Below are 23,048 nucleotides of genomic sequence, written 5' to 3' on the forward strand. Positions count from 1 at the left end.
GAGTCACACACTGCTGCCCCATAGTCAGTATCTGGTTGTCCAAAGCTCACCCCGTCCCATTAATCACCAACGAGAATTATGCAGTACTAAAAGACATGTAATTGCTTTCAGAGCTAGTTTTATCATCTGGAAGGCAGTAATACAAATAAATATTTGAACATACCATCAGCACAGCGACAGATATTTTGTCACAAGTAGAAGAGAGATATTTCCAATTAATACTAAAACAGTATGCAGTAACATCTGCAAATCTAGAGCAAGGAAGAAAGAAAAAAATGATCAAGTACTGTATCCCTGAAAAGACACATGAAATCCCAATAACCACAATCGCTGACCTTTACCTCTCAGTCAGGTACAGTTGTAGGATTAAGAACAAAGTAGCTAAAGCTAATGATGTTGGGAAAAAATAAATTATGTGTAATAACCCCAACATATTCTGGGTAGGTATATGATCCCTTACGGCTCAGAATTACATAGTTTAGTTCGCAACTTTAGAAGCAGAACAAGTGGATTATCAAAGATGGTGGAAATTCATTGCTTATGACAAACATTTTCTGTCTTTTAAGATTTGAAAAACATTGACATTTTTTGTTCCTCCTTTGCTTGCTTTCTGATAATATTTTACCTGAGATGATTAAAGTGTTTTTGGGTTGGTTTCTGTTCAAACAAGCATGTGCAATAGAATGATAGAATCTTCAGCACTACATACTGATAACACTATTTTATTTTTACTGACCTTTTATACTTTTGACCTTTCAGTAGTGTACATCATTTCATTTTAAGTGATTTGGTGCATTCTACATCTCTCAAATGCTACAGATTTTGCAGTACCAGTGAGGTCCGTAGTACATTGGTTTGTTCTTGCTCACTGTTCAGTGTTCAATGCCTATCAAGTACTGTTTTTGTAACCTTGATTGCTAGAGTTTAGACTTCACCTGCATATAAGCAGCCTGCTGAGTAAGCCAACCTGGGATTTCTGATCTGCAGTATACAGCCTTGCTGTCCTTATTTGACTTTTGTTATGCTGTGGACTACAGGGGATTTCAGCAATTTGGAGAAACTAGAGTACCCATGTGCAAGATTCAGAGAACTCTCCCCTGCCCATGTTTATTGCCCAAAGTGGGTTAGTCAATTAGAGCAAATTAAATGAATTCCACTTCAGAGACATGGTAAAGCTACATTCAGAAATGCCAATTACCATGTCTCTGAATTGAACAATACAGTATTAGACCAAACCACACAAGGGTTCTCCCTAGCAGCCTATGTGCTGTGTTACCAAAGGCACTCCATACACACATGCACACATGCACGTGGGCACATACATGCATATACGCACATGCACGCACACACACACACACACACACACACACACACATATACACACACTCACATTCAGGAATGCACAGAAAAGCCCCTCCACTTGCTCACACTCACAAAGATACTCACCTGAACACCTATGTGCACACTACAAAACACACACACACATTCACAGTTGGCATTCCCTACCTAGCTCCACTTGTGTGACCACCCAGGCTCTCACATAGCCACACACATATTCTGATTCATTTGGCCTCATTCATGGCCCCAAAGACATGCACACGTATGACCACACCAATTGACACACCAATACCTCACCACCCCCTCCACCTGCACTGTGAGTACTCTCATTGGAGTGGATGAGTGAATACTATCAAAAAGAAAGTGTCCATCTACAGTTAAATTCTACTACGATGAGCAATTTTTAATTTTTGAGCCACGTAAATTGGGATTTATGGATATTTTTGTGGAGGGAGGTGACACATACACTTAGCATTAGCCTCTCCCTGAACTGTTGCATTAGCATGTGGTTTCGACAGTGAAAACTCTTTTCCATAAATGTAAATCTCTTCCATAAACCAGTCTCTGAATTAAAAATGCTTACTGCAATGTGAACCTTATCAGTGTAAGCTTCCATTACACTGAGCCTTTGTGAATCCCAGGAAATATTTTCATTTTTGCAGTTTCACTGCATTGTTTATGCTTGGATTTTGTTAGCATTCAACTGGGTCTGTAGGCAGTGTACAATCTGTGTCAACCTGGATGGACACTAGGTGTCATTATTGACAACTGGGGGTTGTCCATTGTTTGGAGGCAACATTTACTTGATTGTTTGATGTTTGAAGGTGTATTTTTATTTGGCATAGGAGTCTGGCTTTCATTCTTTGAAAGGAGGTATGACATGGGCTTGATAGTATACTGTTCATACAGTATTAGTTGCTTTTATTATATTTTGAAATGCTGTTAGCCTTATATAGCAATTTAACTTTTTTATATTGTTTGGATTTTCAATTATATTTGTAAGTTTACTTTTTGTTGAAGTACTGTGGTGTAAAGCACCATAATACACATTTTCACCATTAGTAAACTCTGGTAGCTCTTGAATTAAGTACCAACACAACTCTTCTACAAAAAATTTTCTTTTAAGACCATCAAAAATGCTCAAAGTATTCCCTCTGAAATGCTCAAGTAATTTTGATGTCTATATGAAGTAAAAAAGCAAAGCGGAGATTCAGCACAGCAGGACACAACACAGAACAGTTCAAGGTTTATTTGATATAAAAGTTAGCACTTTCATGGTAGTAAACCACTTCATCAGACAAAAAATGGCACACATACAGCATTATTTACACCAGCAATATCCAATAGGAATCAGAGATGCATTAGTGAATAACTAAACATTTAAAGAAGCAGTACACTAATACTTCAAAGATCCTGCTCTCAGGAAAGCTTTCAGTGATACAGTGTCATTAATTCTAGGACTACTATCTACTTTAATAAACAATATCCATTTCTGCTCACATTCCTCAGTTTTGTTTCTTAAATCACCCCCTCTTATACCAACTTTGACTAACTCTAAAATAAAAAAAACTTAAATGTATGCTCTGAGTTAGTTTGCTGGACATGTTTTGCCAATTCATTGCTGGCTTTGTTGTTCTTAATATTCCTGTAGTGTTCTAAGACACGTTCCTTAAGTGATTGATTGGTTTTACCTATATAATAGGTTGCACATCTGTTGCAATAGAAATAGTAAATTAAATTTCTGGAAGTGCAGTCAGCATCAAAAGAAAAATCAATACGATACCCTAGTACAGAATGTATGAAGTGTGACTCACTATGTATGTGTTTACATGCACTGCCTACAAGGGTAAATATTTTAATACAGAGCATCCTACCACCTCTATGATTTATGGCTTACACAAAACTCATACGAGTTTAGTTAACCCACCCATGCGCCCAGTTGTTTCTGGGAGAGGGTGGGTAACTGAATCCCTTTCCATTTTTGTAGAGAAAATGCTACACCCCATACTTGATAAGATAGTTACTGTTCTAATAGACACTAAGAATTTTTTTAGAACAGCTTTATAATGTGATGTTACATCTAGACTTGAGAGACAATCTATATTTTGTGACCTTAGATATAAGCACACTATTCACAGTCATTCCCAATGACTGGGGCATAGAAAATATTAGTGACTTTTTGAATAGTGGTAATTTCCTTAAAGCCGAAAAAGTGAATTTGATATGTAGTCTACTTGAAATCATATTAGAGAACAATAATTTCATATATGATGACAAGAAAAGGTTGGTGTAGCTATGGGCATGGCCTGTGTCAGTAGCTATGCCAACCTAGCTTTGGCCAAATGGGAAAGTGACTTAGTGCTAGCAAATAATGATTTTTGTCCACATATTTTATGGTACAAGCGTTTTGTGGATGACATTTTCCTTTTGTGGCGAGGCTCAGAAGAAACATTGCTCTCTTTTATTCAATACCTGCATTCTACTACTTCGTTTTTGAAATTTTCTTTTAAGTATTCTAAGGAACAAATTGAACTTTTAGATGTCGATGTTCAGAAATCTGCAATGGGGAATGTGAAAATTTCCTTATATAGGAAGGAGGTTAAAAGGAACTCACTGCTACACAGAAACAGTATGCACCACAGACATATTTTAAAAAACGTTATTAAGGGTCAGTTCCTTAGGATAATGAGACTGCACAGTGATGCTCAACAACTTAAGGATGCCTTTGATAGACTAAAATGTGATTTTTTATGTAGAGGTTATAGTCAGCAAGAAACTGATGCATGCATAAAAACTGTAATGGAAGAGAGAAGGGGTAAAGGGAGACTATTTTTCTCTGAGTGAGTTGATCTGTAGGGTGGACACAGTAATGTAGCACCTGTTAAAACCATTAGATTTCCCTTAACCTATTCAAGTGATGTAAGTTTATTTTGTAGAATTATTAAGAAAAATTGGAATATTTTATATGCTAATGAAGAACTACGTGAACTTGTGGCTGAGGGACCTATATTCTCTTTCAAGAATAATTTGTCGTTAAGGAGATAGCTTTGTTATAAGCCTAATAAGACTAAAGAAATGGTTGTCTCCCAAAGGCAAGGCACTTACCCTTGTAGGCACTGGAGTGCATGTAAACACATACATAGTGGGTCACACTTAATGGGTTCATAGGTTCATAGGTAGGTACTAGGCTATTGGCCCAAGGGCCAAAGTAAGCCTAGTTAACAAGGTTCCCTGGCTTACACCACCCAAGAAAGTTAATTTCCTGTGCCCCTGTCAAGCAGAGCCACAGAAGTGATCTCTGGGCTATATTTACTATTTCCCATCCACTCATCAAGATTTTTCTTGAAGAGTGCTAATGAGAAACGTTGCTTGACATAGATGGGTAGCTTGTTCCAGAGTGTAGGAAGTCTCTGGGACAGGAATCTATCCCTCCAGCATGTCCTGTTTATTGTGGTGACAAGACTTAGGTCCCTAGAGCATGTAGCTCAGAGGGATTTGGATTTCTTAAGGTGTAGCATGTCCAACAGCTCTGGGTTTAACATAGCTTTATATGTTAGGCAGACATCTCCTCGGAGTAGACGATATGCTACAGAGTAAAGCTGGAGTTTTTTGAGACGGTCAGTGTAGGGCATCTATTTGAGGCCAGTAATGCTCTTTGTGAGGTACTTCTGTGGCTTTTCCAGCTGCTGCAGATATCTTGTGAGGTACATTCCAAAAGGGGCGTTGTACTCTATAATGGGTCTAATGAGTGCCGAGTAGAGGGGAACAATGACCTCTTTTTTCCTGGATGAGAACCCTTTTGTGATGAGGTGTGCCACATAGAAGGATTTCCTGACTACTGTGGCAATGTTATTATCAAAGGATTATCAAAGGATACATCCTGTATTGGGGTATAGTTTTGATTTTTCTTTCTATGCTGACTGCACATCCAGAAATTTAGTTCATTATTGCTACTGCAACAGGTGTGCAGCCTATTATATAGGTAAAACCAATCGATCACTTAAGGAACGTGTCTTAGAACACTATAGGAATATTAAGAACAACAAAGCCAGCAGTGAATTGGCAAAACATGTCCAGCGAACTAACTTGGAACATGCATTTTTTTATTTTAGAGTTAGTCGAAGTTGGTATAAGATGGGGTGATTTAAGAAACAAAACAGAGGAATGGGAGCAGAAATGGATATTGTTTTTTAAAGCAGATAGTAGTCCTGGAATTAATGACACTGTATCACTGAAAGCTTTCCTGAGAGCAGGATCTTTGAAGCATTAGTATATTGCTTCTTTAAATGTTTAATTATTCACTACTGCATCTCTGATTCCTATTGGATATTGTTGGTGTAAATAATGCTGTATGTGAGTATTTTTTGTCTGATGAAACAGTTTACTACCATGAAAGCGCTAACTTTTATATCAAATAAACCTTGAACTGTGCTTTGTTGTGTCCTGCTGTGCTGAATCTCCACTTTATTTATTTATTTATTTATTTATTTTACATTTGTTAACCGGGAGAGTCCGACTGGATACATGTCCATTTTCAGGCGAGCCCGGGAGAAAAGCTCCAGGTACATAACAGACATATGAACATTGTTAATGCAAAAAAGGAAGATAGTTGAGTTCTAAATACAATATAAAGATACATCACATCTTGGGAAAAAAATAACAGCAGCATATAAAAAAAAACATGTCAGTTACAAAGGCGAGGCGCCTTGTTAAAAAGTGGTTAAGGATAGTGAGGTAAGAGAAGGGTAAATGATAGTGGTTAATCAGGTTTGGAACAGGGACATTGCCAGAGAGTATTGAGATGGGGTTTAAGCTTTTTTTGAATTGTAGGAGTGAAGGTTCTGAGGTGAGCATGGTGGTAGGGAGTTCCACATTTTACCTACAAAGTTTGAGAATAATCCCCCAGCAGAATTATTGGCTTTGGTAGTTTGAGCTAAGATCTTATTGGAGGGCGTAAAGATTGCAGGTTAATATAGGGGTGAATGATGTTTTCAGAGCTGGTGTTTTCTCTGGGTGATACAGTATCTGGTGAGCCGTTTTGAGTTGGTTGAAATGGAGTTGGCTGGAAAACTCTAACCACCCTAGTTGCTTCAAGTTAGTGCAGTGGTGCATTCTAAAGGTGGAATTTGTGGCAAATCTAGCTATGTGATTGCAAGTTTGTTCATAGAAAAGAGTTGATAGTAGGTGTGTGCTGGCAATTGTAATTTTAAGCGTGAGGAGGTGAGAAAGTTACTTTATTTATAGAGTAAGTTTTTTTATTGGCCGGTTTTGATGGTTAGATTGAAATGGGTGTCAAATTTAAAGTTATTCAATGGTAACACCTAATAGCTTTGTGTGAGCTTCTGGTGATATAGTGATTCCATTGGAGGATGTAATAGAAGGTGGGGAAGAGTCTTGTTAGTGGGTGAGAAAGTAAGCAGTTTTGTTTTGTTGGGGTTGAGAGGTTGGAGGCAGTGCTGATGATAGTCTAATCATCTGCATATTGAATGCATGTGGCATGGGGGGTGATTGTGGGCAGGTCATTAACAAAGATGGAAGAGAAGAGGGCAAGAATAGATCCTTGGGGAAACCCAAGTGTAACAGGTAGGCATGTGGATAATTTGTCCGGAGGAGTTGAATGTGGTTCACCATATCAAGAGGCCTGAGAGGTCTATAAAGAAACAGATGATGATAGTTTATTGTTTCTGAAGTTATTGATGGTATTAGAAGTTAGTAAAGGAAGGTACTGGGTATGTTGGATGGCCTGAAGCCATGGAGCCATAGAATTTTTTTTTTTTTTGTGTGGTGTTCCATCAGTTGTTTGTGGACTTTTTTGTAATAATTTTGAATTGGTGAAGAGTATAGCTATAGGTAGTTGGTTGGCTCTGCTGAGCTAGCCCAGTGAGGATGCAGGAAGGAATAATGTGGGACATTTTCCATATATGGGGATGGATTCTTCTGACAAGAGGCACGGTTTATTTATTCGTGGAGGATGATAGCCCGGCCTCAGCTGCTTGCAGAAACTCCAGGGAGACGGTCAGCTGCCAGCTTAGTGGTAGATGATCCGATTGTAGTTGTATATTCTGTAGGTATGGGTAGTGGAGTGGGCTGGTTGGGCTGGTTGTTTGTTTGAATTGTGTGGCTAGGATTTGTAGTTCTGTGAAGAAAACCATGAAATGTGCTAGCAATGTTTACAGGTGTTTGTTGTTTGCAAGTTGTTTGGGTGTGGTTGCTGGGCCTGGGTGCAGGGAGCTGTTTAAGCCTGCCCAGAATTTTGTGGATTATTCTTTTAGTTTCATTTCCAAGTTGGAAGAAGGTTTGGTGTGAGTTGTGGTCTCTTAGAGGCACGCCATGTGACCCACATCTTGTTTCTAGATAGGATTTTGGATTTCCTTGAGAGAGATGTAGTGTGAGTTTTTGGTTTTTAGTCTAATGGACCGTATTGGGGAGTGTGGGAATCTAGAATCTTGAGGAAGGTGGTGTTGTTCAGTTTGAAAAGTGGAGGCGCGGAATTTATTATTGTTCCTGATTTTTTTTGGTTTTGTAGAAGGGGGTGATTTTCTTGAATTTGATAACATAGATCCAGTCCAGGATGCTGTCTTTGTTTTGGGGTTTACCTAGTCTGGTAGGACCTAACACTATGGATTCCTGGGGTGAGTTTGAGTTAACCAGTGGAGAAAGTCTCTCTAAGGTTTTGTTATTATTGCCTGGGGGATGTAAATACATGCTATATTTATGCTTTTATGTTTGTTTGGTTGAAGTTTTACAAGTAGAATTTCGCATTGTTTGTTAGAGGAGGTTGTGGAGGCAAGGGAGATTTGTAATGTATTTTGTAGAGTAAGTATACACCCCGCCACCTTTAAGTATTCGGTCTGCTCTTAGTTATATCATACCCTGGTGGGATTATCTGTGTGTCTCTTTCGGTGGTTTTTTTGCAGGTGTTTGTGGTGACATAGTAGGTCTGGGGAAAGTAGCTAAAAGGGCATGTAGGTTGTGAATCTTATTGTTTACACTATTGAGAAGAGGTTAAAGGGTAGAGAGTTAGAAGGAGAAGGAGAGGAGGAATGAGTTGTGGGGAGGAATTGAGTGGAGGAGAAGGGCCAGATAGTCTGTGATTCAGAGTGGTAAGGAATTTGAGGGCTTTGAGTAGAAGTTTGTAGTAATGTTTATCATTTGGCCTAATATTGGTAGGTTTGATAATTACATAGTTCGAGTTCTAACAAGGAGGGTGAGTAGGGAGTTGAGTCATGGCCTCTGTTGTTAATAATGGGGGAGGGGTTGGTTTGGTAGCCTGGGTGGTGGGAGCCTATGTAAGACCAGGTTTCATATAGCGTAGCTAGGTAAGGGACAAGTAGGAGGGAAAAGAGTTAGTATGATAAGCTTCCTGGGTGGTGTCGCTTCCGTTTGATGATCTTAGAGGGGTGCAGGGACAGGAAGTTAGTGACAGTAGGGGGAGTGGTTTGAGGTTATAAAAGTATTCGCACTGGGGGCAGGTGGGCCCAGGTTTCAAGATGAAACTCCTGAATAATTAACTTGCAGGTGAGTAATCTCGTCTAAACAAACATCAGGTTCAATTCCTATGCTTTGGGAGCTTGTTTTTAAAATTTTATAGCTGTTTGCCTTAGTTTTACTTGTTTACTTCATATTCATTATTGTGCTTGTGTGGAATTTCTACACCCGCTTGTGGTTTTTGCTATATATTCTCTAATTTTGATTTCTGCTTCTATTTATTTTGATTAGCTGCCCCATAGATTGCCCTTTTGTTAATAAATCTGTTACTGATTACTTAACAAGGCTAAACAAACTGAGTTTTCAAGACACGTTGAGATTATTCTTTGATCATCCAGTTAGCACAAACACCACAGAGATACACATACACAGTTTGCAGTTTTAACAGCATATTTTGATTTTCTGCCATACTCACCTGGTGGATTTTTATCTGTTGGTTGTCGTCTTACAGTTCTTTGATCTGTCCAGCTTTCCACTTAATTTCTGTTCTGTGAACTTTGTTGTGTCCTGACTTTTGTTAATGCTCATTACAGTACCTGATGCCTTTTCTACAGAAATACACTTTAAGGCTGACTTCAATAAGGCAAATGGAAGTGCAGTGTATGATATGAGTTCCAACAGTCTACATTTTACATTTAAGCATGCAGCATCTAACATGTAATAGATAAAAAGAAAGTACTGTATCCGGGAACACCATTCTGCATTTATGCATATGACTGCATCTTTGCTCAAAATCAGTTATCTAATCTGCCATAGGAACTGTGTTTCTAATGATCTGATCAAAATTAGAGTATAACTCATAAATCCAATCTTTTTCCTCTCTTGAGAATAGAGCATTAAGTATAACTGTCTATACCTTCATCCGAGTTCAAAGCTTCTGCTGAAATTTTCATAACAATGTCCACTGGTCTTCCTATAATGAATAGTGCAACTCCAAGAGCACACACTGATTTTTTACACTTCAGTAGCCAGACTCCAAATCATATTCTTATTGTTCCAGTTTTCATCCAACTTATTTTCACTGAACACTGGTTAGAATCTATAGTTGGAAACCATCCTCTGCTACTGATGAAAAAGATTTACAAACTTGTTGATTTTTCAAGACATGTGAATATTATTCTTTTGAACATCCAAGCTGCACAAAAACCACTGACATACACAGTTCTGAATTGGAATATAAGCAAAAACTACATAGTCATTACCATAAATCCAACAACTATTGCAAAGTTATACAGAGCAAGAGAAAAACACACTGTAATAAATGTCTCTTGTGAAGTAGATGATGCTGTAAAATCCTAAATAAATGATGTAAATAAAAACTTACCGACCAACACCATTTCTGACCTTCCACTCCAACACCTCAACTCCACCCAGGATGATACCATTTGCAGACTCCTACCTGTCAATCAATCAGTGCAGCACATTTGGACAAAGCCAAAAATAATAACAGGGTAACGCATGAAGAAAAATAGGGACAGATTTTAAGTACTGCTCATGTAAACTTAGAAAGTTGCTTGTATAAGAGGTTTTGTGTTTACATGCATTTTCATACAATTTTCTGGTATTTAAGACCCGGGTTTGAGCAGGTTTCTGCTTGTTTGAACCAAGCTGAACTGAGGTGGGCTACCAGCCACAACTCTGAGCTGAGATATCAGATGACTAGAGGCTTTTGAGCTTCCCAAAAAACATAAGTTGCCTGTTTTTCGCTTGATTACACTATTTACTGCACTTTTAATTGTGTTCTGCTTATTTAATACTGTATTCTAATACTGTGAACTAAACTGCAGTGTTGTACTGCATTTGTCTGCCTTACTGTGCCTGTTAAATTGTATTTTTTTGCTGTTTTCGCTGTTTGCAAAGCTTTTTTGCTATTTAAACTGATTGTAATGTAATTGTTGCCACTTTTCACTGTTTGCAAATCATCTGTTCTGTTTGTTCTGTTTTCCCACCAAGCAGTGTTTTAAATAACTGTTTTGTTTGTTGTTTAAAACATTCTTTGGTGTCCCCTTGTTGTTTTTCTGCTGTTTAAAACATTTTTGATATCTCACTGTTGTTTTTCTGCTGTTTAAAACATGTTTTAGTGTTTCCCTCCTAAATTAGTGTAGCTAGTAGTTGTAGCATAGTTCAGATACAGGTTTGCTGAATCTGGGTCTGTTTGCAGTGGCTGTTGTATTTTGAGCACATTTTCCAAGCCATCTTTGATTGGAAAAGGTCCTTCTGCACCCTTGTGAGAGAAGTGCACTGACTGGAACCTGTCTGGTGAAGAGTGATTGGTGGAGGGGGTTGCAGTAAACAACTTCATTGGTTCTTTTGAGTTTTTTAAAGTTTTTAGCTTCTGGTATTTAAGCCCCATGTTTCATTGCATTTCTGCTTGTTTGTGTATCACTCAGCACCACACAGTGCCACATAGCCGGACTGATAATTTTGACACTTTTTCCCTTTGATACAGGTGTAGTACATTAGTGTAGTACTCATCTTTAGCACATTTCCATTCTAAGAAGTATTGCTAGTGAGTTGTGACCTATTAAACCACTGGCAAAAAACCTCATCAGAAATACCCATCTACGGAGCACCTCCAAGATCAGTGTTAAAAGCACCCCTTTGTGATAACAGTTCTTCAAACCTAGCATTATGGACAGTTGAACTACCCCTGTTTCTCCTACCAGCCCTGTTTACTTGACTCTCCTGAGGCAGCATAGCAACTGCTTCATGTACACTGACAACCCTCTACTAACAACTCACTCTAGTACAGAGTGCTAGAGATGCATCTACACCAAGAATCTTGAATCCCTGCTCTCTAGCACTCAAAACAGTAACACTGAAGAGGTTGTCAACTCACCCACCACTACTTATGCACATAGTACCACTACTCATACATATAGTATGCATCCAACACATAAATTAACATACCCAGAGGTTCTTGCAAAAAACTTATCAAAACACCAGAAACCTCCAAAACACAAGACTGCTGCAACCAACACAGTTCCCACAGCACCCAAGACACATAACAACACCAGTGTTTCACCTACCAATCCCTTAAGGCGTAACACTCATAAACCAAATTTTCTTGTCATTGGAGACTCCATAGTGAGACACACAGCTGTCCTACTCACCAGGTTAGATAAGGAGAAAGTCACAGTCAGCGTCAGGATTCATCAGATCATGCATGCAGTCAGGTCTCTCAGCAACAACTACCATTATCACTCTGTCATAGTTCATGTTAGAGTGAACAACCTGAGATGTACCTCACTGAACTATATGAAGAGAGACATGATTGAGTTCTCTGAGTATGTGTCCCAGGCCTTGAGCATCATCTTATCCTCACCTAGAATGATATCACAGTATAAATAAAAAATGACTGATTTGAATAATTGGCTTAGGTTTTGGTGTCATTCAAATGGAATCCGGTTTCTGTCAGCCTGGGATGATATGGTCGACAAACCTCACTGCTTTGACAGAGGCAGTTTTCACCTGGCACCACTAGGCTTTTGGCTGCTGGCAAAGGCTCTTGCCTCCCTCGCAGTGCCTTTTTAGGCAAGGTCTCAAAAACAAAACTGCTGACATGAAAATTGCCAATCATAACAAAATAAAGGTTATTTTGCTAAATACTAGGAGCTTAAACCAAAAACTGTACACCCAGGAAGCACTCCTATCACTGGAGGATGTAGATGTCTGTCCAGTCACAGAAACCTGATTCAAGGCCTCAGAGAGTACACCAGCATTGCAAGGCTACAGTGCCTTCCACACCTTCAGACCACAAAATGAATGTGTGAGAACCAAAGGGGGCTGTTTTTCTATCTATATTAGAGATAAATTCACCTCCCAACTACTTAGGCAGGACAACTCCATGGATTTACTCCAAGTTCAGATTACTCTGGGTAAGACCCCCATTCAACTCGTAGCTAGTTATAGATCTCCCTCGATGGATCATGAGGCGCAAGAAGCCTACTTGACCAAACACGAGTCAATCCAAATACTGCCAAACACTCTGGTCATGGGGGATTTCAATTATCCCACCATCAACTGGGAAACCGACTCTAGCCCTAACTCAGTAGTGCAAAAGTTCCTTGACTTTGTTAACTCAAATGCCGTTGAACAAATTGTTCAAACCCCAACAAAAGGAACAAACATACTGGATCTGGTCCTCACTAATATGACAAACAGATGCACCACCATAACTGTCGGACTCTCAGTGAAATCTGACCACAAATCCATCACCTTTGAACTGAGGCTAACACCAGAACTCACAAAAGGCGAAGTCAGACTAAAAAACTTCACCAAGGCAAACTATACCCTCCTAGGGGAAGGTATAAATGAATTCCAAGCTCCACCTCCAGCTGGAAGTGGTAACTACACCAAAGCTTACACTAATGCCATGTACAGTCACTTGTATAAGTGCACAGACTCAGCTGTTCCAGAGAGAATAAAAGCCAGAGCCCCAAGTAAAAACAAGCCACCCTGGTGGACATCCAGCATCAACACATTTTACAACAAACGCAAAATGCTGTCTAAAAAAACTGAGGCCAGGCCCCAACAATGGAAAAGCACCCTCCTCAGCCTCAACAGGCAAATAAGACAACATGTCAAATCCTCTAAAGGTAACTTTGTGGAAAAACTTAGCAATTATAGCTAAGGATAAACATAATGCGTGTTATAGCTACGTACACAGCCTAAAGGTAGAACCCAAGCATGTGCCAAAGTAATGACTAACGGTATCACACACACTGATCATGCAGAGATAACAAACCTGCTGGCAGACAGATTTGGTGAAAATTTCACTCCCTTATCCCCTCCAAACTTATCACAAATCTTGCCCCAGACTTCATCCCACCCTACATATCTGAAGAGCAAGTCATTAAAGCCTTGTCTATGGCATAAAACACATATGGGACCAGACAGCATCTCAGGTTGTCTTCTAAACAAATTGAAACATGAACTAGCATCACCATTAAGTACCGTATTCAATCACAGCCTAACCACAAGCTATGTTCCTGTAGCTAGCCTATTCAACAATTATTAACCTGCTATTTAAAGTAAAATGGTGCAACTACCAAAGAATAGCATCATCTTACCCAGTTCCTAGCATTAGCTAAAATACTGGAAAACACAGAATATATTAAGCTCATTTTAAACATTTTTGCAAAAAAAAAAAATTGACATAAAATAATTAATATGGATATAGACTAGGATATAGCATCCACATTCCCTTGTGATAAGCTATAACTGTACATTCACTAGTATGGAATGACCATTGCACTGTCAGAGTTTTTAATAGTTTCAAAAAATGTAAAATGAGCATAGCACAATATTGTGTTCCATAATGTATCTAGAACAGACTATGGTATGCATTATGTGACTCATCTGTCTGCTGGTTTATTTTATTATGTGAAGCTTAAGATGGAAAATAAGCCAATGTTGTCAGCATGTTGAAAAACATGCAGTCAGCACTAGAATCAGGCATACATTCTGTGGCACCATGGTAAATATTCCATCTGAACAAAAGCTGTACACACAACTAAATGACATATAAAACAGGGAAATGACAACATGTGTATTGTACCATGAACTGATAGGAAAGCTAACTAACACAATATAAGAATAAACTCATAGCCTAACATACACGTGTCCTTCTATTCCCATACTGCAGTATTCATAACCTGAGGGATATCCCCACCTAAGTAACCCGAATGTCTGGCCAGTATACCAAAGACTTAAGCTACTGCATGGTATGTGCGACATTGCACATAGAACAGCCAATGTTGTCCATAAAAGTGACATTGGCACATACCAACCTTCAGAACTTCTCTCCACCTGTCCGCCTGTCTACAATTCAGATAAGTGCCCCTTTGGGAAAAACCTTATTACACTTTTGTTACAGCATGCTTGTTAGAGGTTAATGTCGTCTAAGAAGGGCAAGTGCCACTGTGGAAGACAGATTCCACACAAAGACAACGACAACCAGTGTCTTTTCTGTCTGTGTTCCAATTATGACTACAAGGCCTATGCCATCTGTCAGGTGTTTATCCCTAAAACACTCCACAGTTGTCTGTCTTCCCTTAATATATATCTTGAAATCCAGAGACAAAAGCATCTAGCACTAGTTATGGAGGGTACTCCAGGTCCATCGCGGAGCCCCCAAAGAAAACGGTGAAAAAGGTAAGGCCTGAATCTTATGCTGCACCTTCGATCACAGACATCCCTCTTGAGGCCAGTGAAGGCTCGGATGTACGTAGGGTGTTGGTCCTTCTCATTCAGTGGGCACTGATTTAGAAGCCAGTAGGGAGGGTTCCTTCAGCATGTCCGCAGAAGTATCACAGACATCCGTTATGGATGGTAAGGAAGAACCATGGCTTGCTCCGTCAAACATTCCTCGTAGTGCTTCTCCTTCCCCTTCCATTGATGTTTTGCTGACATCAGATCTGAAGCCTAGGCCTACATTGGCCCTTCCTCCCCAGCCTAGAGTAGGCCTTCTTGTTAAGAGAAAACACAACAAAACATGTGTCTCCTAGTCAGGAGCCTTCCCAGAATGGCATGCTTTTTCTCAAGAGAGTTTGAATGCCTTCCTGGGACTTAGGCCTTCCTCTTTACAACCACCGATTCCAGCATCTCCTAATTCCCCTCCACCTAGGAGTACATCTGCTGAACAAGAAGCTTCTGAAGAAGATGACTCATCTTTAGATGAGTCCCTGGCTTACTCTACTCAATAGACTCTCCTCTGAGTTATGCCTCCCCTGAAGTTGATTCCAATGGCAGAGATTCTCCTGAAGAGGATATTACTTTTGGAAAAAAACATCTCTAGAATGACAACTTTTTCAAGTGAGAAAGCTCCCAGGTCTCAGAAGTACAAAGGAGGAGCTATGACCTCTTACAAATAGATTCTTCTGCTCCTACTGCCATTCCACTTGTTTTGCCAGCTTTCCAAGATGCCTTTCCTGCAGCATCACAAAACCCCTGTTTCACAACCTCCTGTTCCTAAAAGGCCAGACAGGTTCTATAAGGTTCCTGAAAACAGTAGTTACCTCTACAAATGTCCTCTTGCAGACCAGCTGTGATCTCTCTGTCTGCTGATAAAACCACCAAATTACTGCCCCCCACCAACATCCTGCCCTCAAATAAGGACAGTAAAATGATGGAGACAATTGTAAAAAAAGATCTACACCTCTTCTACTCTGGCTTTTTGGGCCATTAATTATCAGACACACATGTCTAAGTATGTTCTGGCCCTGCTTTCACAGGCCTCTAAATTGCTGACAGATCTCCCAGACTCTGCGGCAACATCCCAGCTTTTTTCTCTCTTGGTAGTTTCCTCCCAGGTTACTAGGCATTCCATTAAATACAGTTATGATGTAGCTGAGGTGTCTGCAAGATCAGCAGCATCTGGTTCAGTCCTCAGGAGGTATTCCTGGCTGAGATGGCAGCCTTTGCCTGAGGATTTCAAGGCAAAACCTATGGATGCACCACTGGACAATATCACCCTATTTGATTCTAATGCTGTAGCACTCTTTAAATCCCTTCATGACAAATGAAAAGAACTTCAGGAGCTTAAACTTTGTTTCCCCAGTTCCTAAATTTCATAGGAACTACCCTTCTAAGCCTAATTTTGTAAGGAAGAAGACCTGTGCACCTTCCCAACAACACAAGAAGGGCACACGCAGGCAGACACCTCCTAGGTCTCAACCATCCTCTGCACAGAAGACCACCTTTCCAGACAAGCCAGTTAGTCTGTGACTACCTGGCAACTTTCTCAGAAATCCCTGTTTCCCAGTACCTTTCTCATTTCCTTTCAAAATGGACAAGCATTACCACAGACAAATGCATACTGTCTATTATACAAGGAGGTTACTACATGACTTGGAAAACCACTCCTGCCTTCATGGAGTTCCACAACCCCCAAAGACCAGATCCACCTTTTCCCTTAAGCCATTCAAGACTTGCAAGCACAAGGTACCATACAGGAGGCTCCCACTTTGGAAAGAGGAAAAGGGTTCTATTCCAGGATGTTCTTAGTTCCCAGGAAAGATGGTCCTTGGAGACCAATTTTAGACATGTCCCAACTCAATCTATTTCTTCAAGTCCCCACCTTCAGAATGCTTACCCTGCAAACTCTGTTTCCACTCTTGCTACCTCAGGCTTACCTGGTTTCCTTAAACATAAAGGATGCTTACCTTCACATTCCCATCCATCTTCTATTCAAGAAATTCTTATTTTTTTTCGATTGCTTCCTCTCATTTTCAGTTCTGTGGATTGTTTGGACTCTTTATGGCTCCAAGGGTATTCACAAAGTTTTTGGTTCCTGTCATTGTCTTTTGCAGACTCCAGGGAATTCTCATCTACCCTTCCTGGACGACCTGCTCATTCAAGCAGAACATCCGGACAATTTGTAAGAGAACCTTTGAAGCACCATCTCTTTGCTCCACAGTCTGTGATTCACCCTCAACTACAGCAAGTCTTCCATTTCTCTTTCTCAGGACCAGGCTTTCTTAGGTTGCAGGATTAGGACAGACCTTATGATGGCTTTTCTGCCTTTACAAAAGGTGCAGTCAGTGCAGATTTGCTTCCAACAGTTGCTTCCTCTGATCTCTCTGACTGCCAGGGAATTCCTCAAGATGCTAGGGTTCATGGCTTCAGTTATACCAGTGGTGACCCTAGCCATATTCCACATGTGAAAGTTCCAGTGGTACTTAAAAACACTTTGGTCACACCATGCTCCTCCTCTAGAGCTTGTCCTTCCACTTCTTCCTTGCCTAAAGAACAAATGGCTTTGGTGGATTCAAAAAATTTCTCAGAATCCAGGACTTCCCCTACAGCCACTTTCTCAAATACAAAAAAATGTTCACAGATGCTTCAGATCTGGGGTGGTTGAGCAACTCTGGGGAGCGTAAAGGTCTAAGGCCTATGGTCTCCCTCCATATGGAAGCAGCACATCAACACTGAAGAGCTAAGGGCTCCGATCCTGGCCCTTCAAGCCTTCAGGTCATCTCTTCTACCAGGCCCTTTGAAGCTGCTCACAGGCAACACCACTGTTCACTGGTTCACTGGTATTTGAACAAGTGGGGGTTGGGAGGGGCAAAGTCTTATCTACTCTGCAAATTAGTAATCCAAGCCTGAGAGATTGCTCTTCAAGCAGAGGTAGCTTTGACAGTTGTTCATATTCCCTCAGATCAAAATGTTCAGACAGACACAAGCCCACGAATGGATGATCCACAAGGATGCATTTCTGGACATTCTTCACCAGTGGGGTACACCTGAAATAGATCTCTTTGCCTCCCCTATGAAAAGACAACTTCCAAAGTTCTGTGCCAGAGTCCCACACCTTCTGGTTTGGAAGGTGAATGCCCCATCATTTTCATGGAACGGGATGTCTCTCTACACATTCCCCCCTTCCCCCTAATTCTGAAAGTCTTGCTGAAGACACAGAAGAACAAACCAAAAATCTTTTTGGTGACCCCTTTTTGGCCAAGACAGCATTGGTTTGCTCTTTTTCTGCAAATTAGCCAAGGACAATCATCACAAGTTACCTCACAGGGTGGATCTACTCACAGAAGATAAGAGATATCTGATTCACCCACATATAGCAGCACCAAACCTGACTTTGTGGGTGATAGGCTTCTGTTTCCTTTCAGAAACCTCTTCTCTGAGGACATGCTTCTAGTCTTGCAGGAGGCCAGGAAACCTAATACAAGGAGATCCTACTTGTCCAAATGGAAGGGATTCTTCATCTAGTGTCTTAATAAGAGACTAGATTCATTTTCAGTGGATATTCCACTAGTTCTTAATTTGTGTGAACTGCTCAAGGCTGGTCTGGCTTGTTCTTCAGTTAAAGCCCATTTATCAGCCATTTCTGCATGTCTGCCATTGCCTCCCCCTTAACTTCTGGACTAGAGATGAAACTTTTCTTAAATGCTGTCCTTCAGATCAAACCACCCAGGAAACCTGTTCCTCCTCCTCCCTGGGATCTAAATTTTGTTTTGGAAAAACTGACCCAGACTCCCTTTGAGCCTGCTGCCTCTTCTGCCCTAAAATTCTGCACTTGGAAAAACTGTCTTCCTGGTAGCCATTGCTTCTGCTAGGTGAGTTTCTGAACTCCAAGCTTTAATGGCTTTGCAACCTTTTCTGATTTTTCACAAGGATAGGGTGTCCCTTCGTACCAACCCTTCCTTCATGCCTAAAGTGGTTAATGATTTGTCCCTCAATCAATCTATTCACTTACCCACCTTTTCCCTTCTCCTCAAAACTCCAGTGAAAGGGTGCTGCATACTTTGGATGTACACAGACAACTCAGATTCTATTTGGATAAGACCAAATCCATTAGAAAGTGTGAGCAATTGTTTGTCTCCTTTCACCCCAGGGCGCTGGGAAAGCTTGTCTCTAAACAGACTATTTCATTTGGATCTAGAGGGCAATTTCCTTTTGCTATATCTCTCAGGGGAAAACTCTTTCTTCCTCTGTTAAGGCCCACTCCACTAGAGTAGTGGCTTCCTCTGGAGCCTTTTTAAAAGCCTGGACACTGCTTCTATACTGGAAGGAGCTACTTGGTCCTCTGTCCATACATTTACAAAACACTACAAGCTAGATTCTATCTCCAGATCTGGATCTGGATTTGCTAGTGCAATTCTGCATGGCTTTTTGTAGACTTCTTGTGCTCCTACCCCCCTTTCTCACTCATGAGCTTTGGTATTCTCCCTCATGTTACGAATACTGCAACATGGTAATAGAAGGATATAGACGAGTTGTGTAAAATCTTACCCTAACCATAGATGTTCTCCTCTTCCATGTTGCAGTATTCTATCCCACTGTCTTTTCCCCTTGGTTCATGCTCTTCTTTGGATATTTCCTTATTGCATCTTATCCTTGGGCTGGAGGTCTGACTGGGGCATTCATTTCTGAGGATGTCACTTTTATGGCCAATGTCTGCTGTTCTATATGCAACATCGTACATGCCTTGCAATAGCTTAAGTCTTTGGTATGCTGGCTGGATGTTCGGGTCACCTAGGTGGGGATATCCCTCATGTTATACATACTGCAACATGGAAGAGAAGGACGTCTAAGGTTATGGTAAGATTTTACACAATCATTCTTTCTTATGTATAAACATGCATGGACATTTGAATTTGATTTATATGTTTTCAAGTGAAATTTTTATCCCGCTCCAGATAATCATACATCTGCAGAGGTAAAATAATGACAGTGCAGAAAAAAATGCCTTGTGTGTGTTATTAAATGCATAATAAACACCTATTATACTTTATAGGCTTTACACCAGACAGAAGAATTATTAATAATCAAAATTACATAAAAGTAGTCTAATGGTCATTCCCATTACCCTCTTGGATGGACACTGTTGAGGAATGTTGGAGCTTCCAGGTGCTACTAGTTTCCTGTATACAGAGATGAAACAAGGAATATTCTTGAGGTAGTTATTTTCCCAAGGGTACCCACCTTTGTATGGCATTATTACTTGATCTCACCCTCTGTAAAAACAGTAACAAAACCTAAGTTTTTTCTCAAGAGTCTGTAAATGATGAGCAGATAAAGACATTCATGAAGTTTCCTAGAAACACATTTAATTGGTTTAATCTCCCTGGTTTGCATTCCTCTTGAACCTATTAATTAGATACATTAACACAAAATCCTGTGCTCATTTGTGCAGCAGTGAATCATTTGTTTTGATAACTTTTGTTTAGTAAAATGTAAATGCCAAAATCATTTCTGCTCATTAATTTTGTTCCATCATATTTCAAAAAAAAAACCCAATTTTCATTCATATTCTTCTTCTCTTTAATTAAAAAAACCCTTGGTCTTGGCAGTATCTTGAATGTTCATTGTGATGGACTTGCAACTTTTTAATCCAATTGTTCATTCTATTCCAAGCCTTAAAGTTTGCTCCATTGGCAGCTCTAATAACCCAAGTTCAGTCACAAGTCTAGTGCCATTGACTTTGTACATGCCGTTCATGAAATTACTATTGTTTAATCTTAGATGTTAGCCAAACATGCTCTTCTCAGCACCTGCAATGTGCCCAGAACTGACTCCTGCATTTCATACAGAGATACATGTATTGGTTACATGCTCTTATCCGCAATATGCCATGCTTTCTGAGACTGAAAAAGGATACCAGCACCCAGATGGCAGCAGAGTGTAGAGCAAAATAAAACAGAATTTAAAAAAGTCCCCCATAATTTATCTGCTTATAAAAGATTTAAGGGAATATCTCTAAGTACTGCTGTTTTTTATGGACACTGGATAATAAATGCATAAACACTGTATGACATTTCTGAACAAATTTAGAAGAACCAGGCTTAATGTATTTAATATATAATAAAGCACACATAAACTATCATATAAAAAGGCGTTAGAATGTATGCAAATACTGAATAACAAATTCACCACTCTTTGAATAGCTAGCAAAGAATATTTAACCCAGAAGAAAATGGTTACCCCCACATGGAGATTGCTCACATTTTGCTTTCACAGGTTTTATAACAATGGGAGTGAGTCATACAATATGGTGAAAAGAACAAGATCCCACAGGTTTGCTACAAGTAGGTTACTCACCAGCAGACATTAATTTCATATGTGCATACAATAGCACTGGCCTTACAGTGGAACATAACTGCACAATATGAACATCTAGGTAAATCTATTCATTCTCAGTGCATAGCAGTAGCCCAGTCTGTGCCTTCCAAGTCAGCTGCCATACAGTTTGAGCAAATATTAAAACATTTAGCCAGAATTCTGCACTAATACTGTAAACTCTGACATCTTAAAGTTTTGAGCTTCTCAGACAAAAATGATTTCTTCTTTTTGTTTTCCAGGTGATGTATTTGATTTTGCTGGACAAAGACTTGAAATTACTGAGGTATGTTACATGTACATATTAGCAGTGATGCTAATGTGAGTTTATTTGCTATGTTTGGTGCAGTATGAAATCAAGGATGAAGCCATGTGTGTGCTATTTAGGCAATGATGTGTAATTATAATTAAAAGGGGAAGCATGTTGACAAATTTTAAGATGCTAACTCAGCAGCCCTCCAATGTAGTGCAGGATAATTTTTACCAGTCTGCATCAACTACAGGCATGTTTATTTAAAAGAATGCATACAGTTATTTCATAAATGCTTAGCAAAGCAATGTGAAAAATGTGCAACATCAGGTTGCAACTAGGAAAACTTCAGAAAAATATAATAAAAATGTTGCAGTTGAGCTACCAGTTAATACAACAGCGACAAAAGGGTAATATGTTTATTATTTACTAATTGAAGAAATAATATGAAAAGTTTGGTTTATATAATGTATTGTTGTCCTACTTGTGCATGAGGCTTCACTGGGCAAGATTTCAACTCCTTGCGTTCAACTCTCAGACATACAACTCATTGAAATGTATTTTCCCACAGAAAAATCACTGACCTTATGGCTTCTACGTGCGTGCTGACAGTGATGTGATGAGTGTGGTCTTTTCTTTTTTCTCCACAGCTGTGTGGTTGTGGAATTAGTACATTTGAGTAAAAAAGGTGTATAGAATGGAATGCCATACATGGAAATTCGGGGGACTTGCCCTGCTGTGTTTTTGTTTTTTTGTATGACAGAATCTTCAGCAGGGACACATAGTAAAAGGATGCTACAAACTGAACTGCATACTGTGAGGGTATGTGTATTCTATAAGACTGTGTGTGTGTGTGTGTGTGTGTGTGTGTGTGTGTGTGTGTGTGTGTGTGTGTGTGTGTGTGTGTGTGTGTGTGTGTGTGTGTGTGTGTGTGTGTGTGTGTGTGTGTGTGTATGGGCATGTGTCTGGGATGATGGAACAATTAATTAAATTACCCCTTGATGTCAAGCAAAGTGATATCCTTTCATCCTTCAAATTTAGCTTTAATAACAGGAAGGGTATCTCCAAATTCATCAATGCACAAACCTGATTTGCTCCTCTAGACATGGGGGAATTTACTTCAGAGTTGGTACTGGCAAGGTACAAATAGTCTCTGGATTCGCTTGCCTGGTAATTTTAATGATCCTATAAAGTCAGGCTGTCTTAATGGGATCAAAAATGAAAGTTTTCAAAATTGGGAGGATTTTTAAAAAATGCATAACTTCTCAGGATTCTGTCAGAAACTATACAATCCAGTTATTGGGGGGGGGGGGGCAATGCCAATCTGGGTTGTTTTTCATAAGCATGATGTATCTGCAAAGAAAAGGTCATCCAGTAGTGATGCAGATGGGAGTGAGTA

General features: G+C 39.8%; 1 protein-coding gene across 1 annotated transcript in view; it reads left to right on the top strand.

Annotated features, from left to right (window-relative positions):
- Nucleotides 1–23,048, top strand: part of LOC122814860 (phospholipid-transporting ATPase ID-like) — a 2,026,011-nt gene that overhangs the window by 1,495,112 nt on the left and 507,851 nt on the right. Inside the window, exon 14 of the mRNA XM_044087143.1 lies at nucleotides 21,642–21,685. Coding sequence (XP_043943078.1) covers nucleotides 21,642–21,685 — 44 coding nt within the window. The remainder of the gene's footprint in view (nucleotides 1–21,641; nucleotides 21,686–23,048) is intronic.

Source organism: Protopterus annectens, chromosome 1.part1 (genome assembly GCF_019279795.1).
Source record: "Protopterus annectens isolate FY-2018-M chromosome 1.part1, PAN1.0, whole genome shotgun sequence".
Classification (NCBI taxonomy): domain Eukaryota; kingdom Metazoa; phylum Chordata; order Ceratodontiformes; family Protopteridae; genus Protopterus; species Protopterus annectens.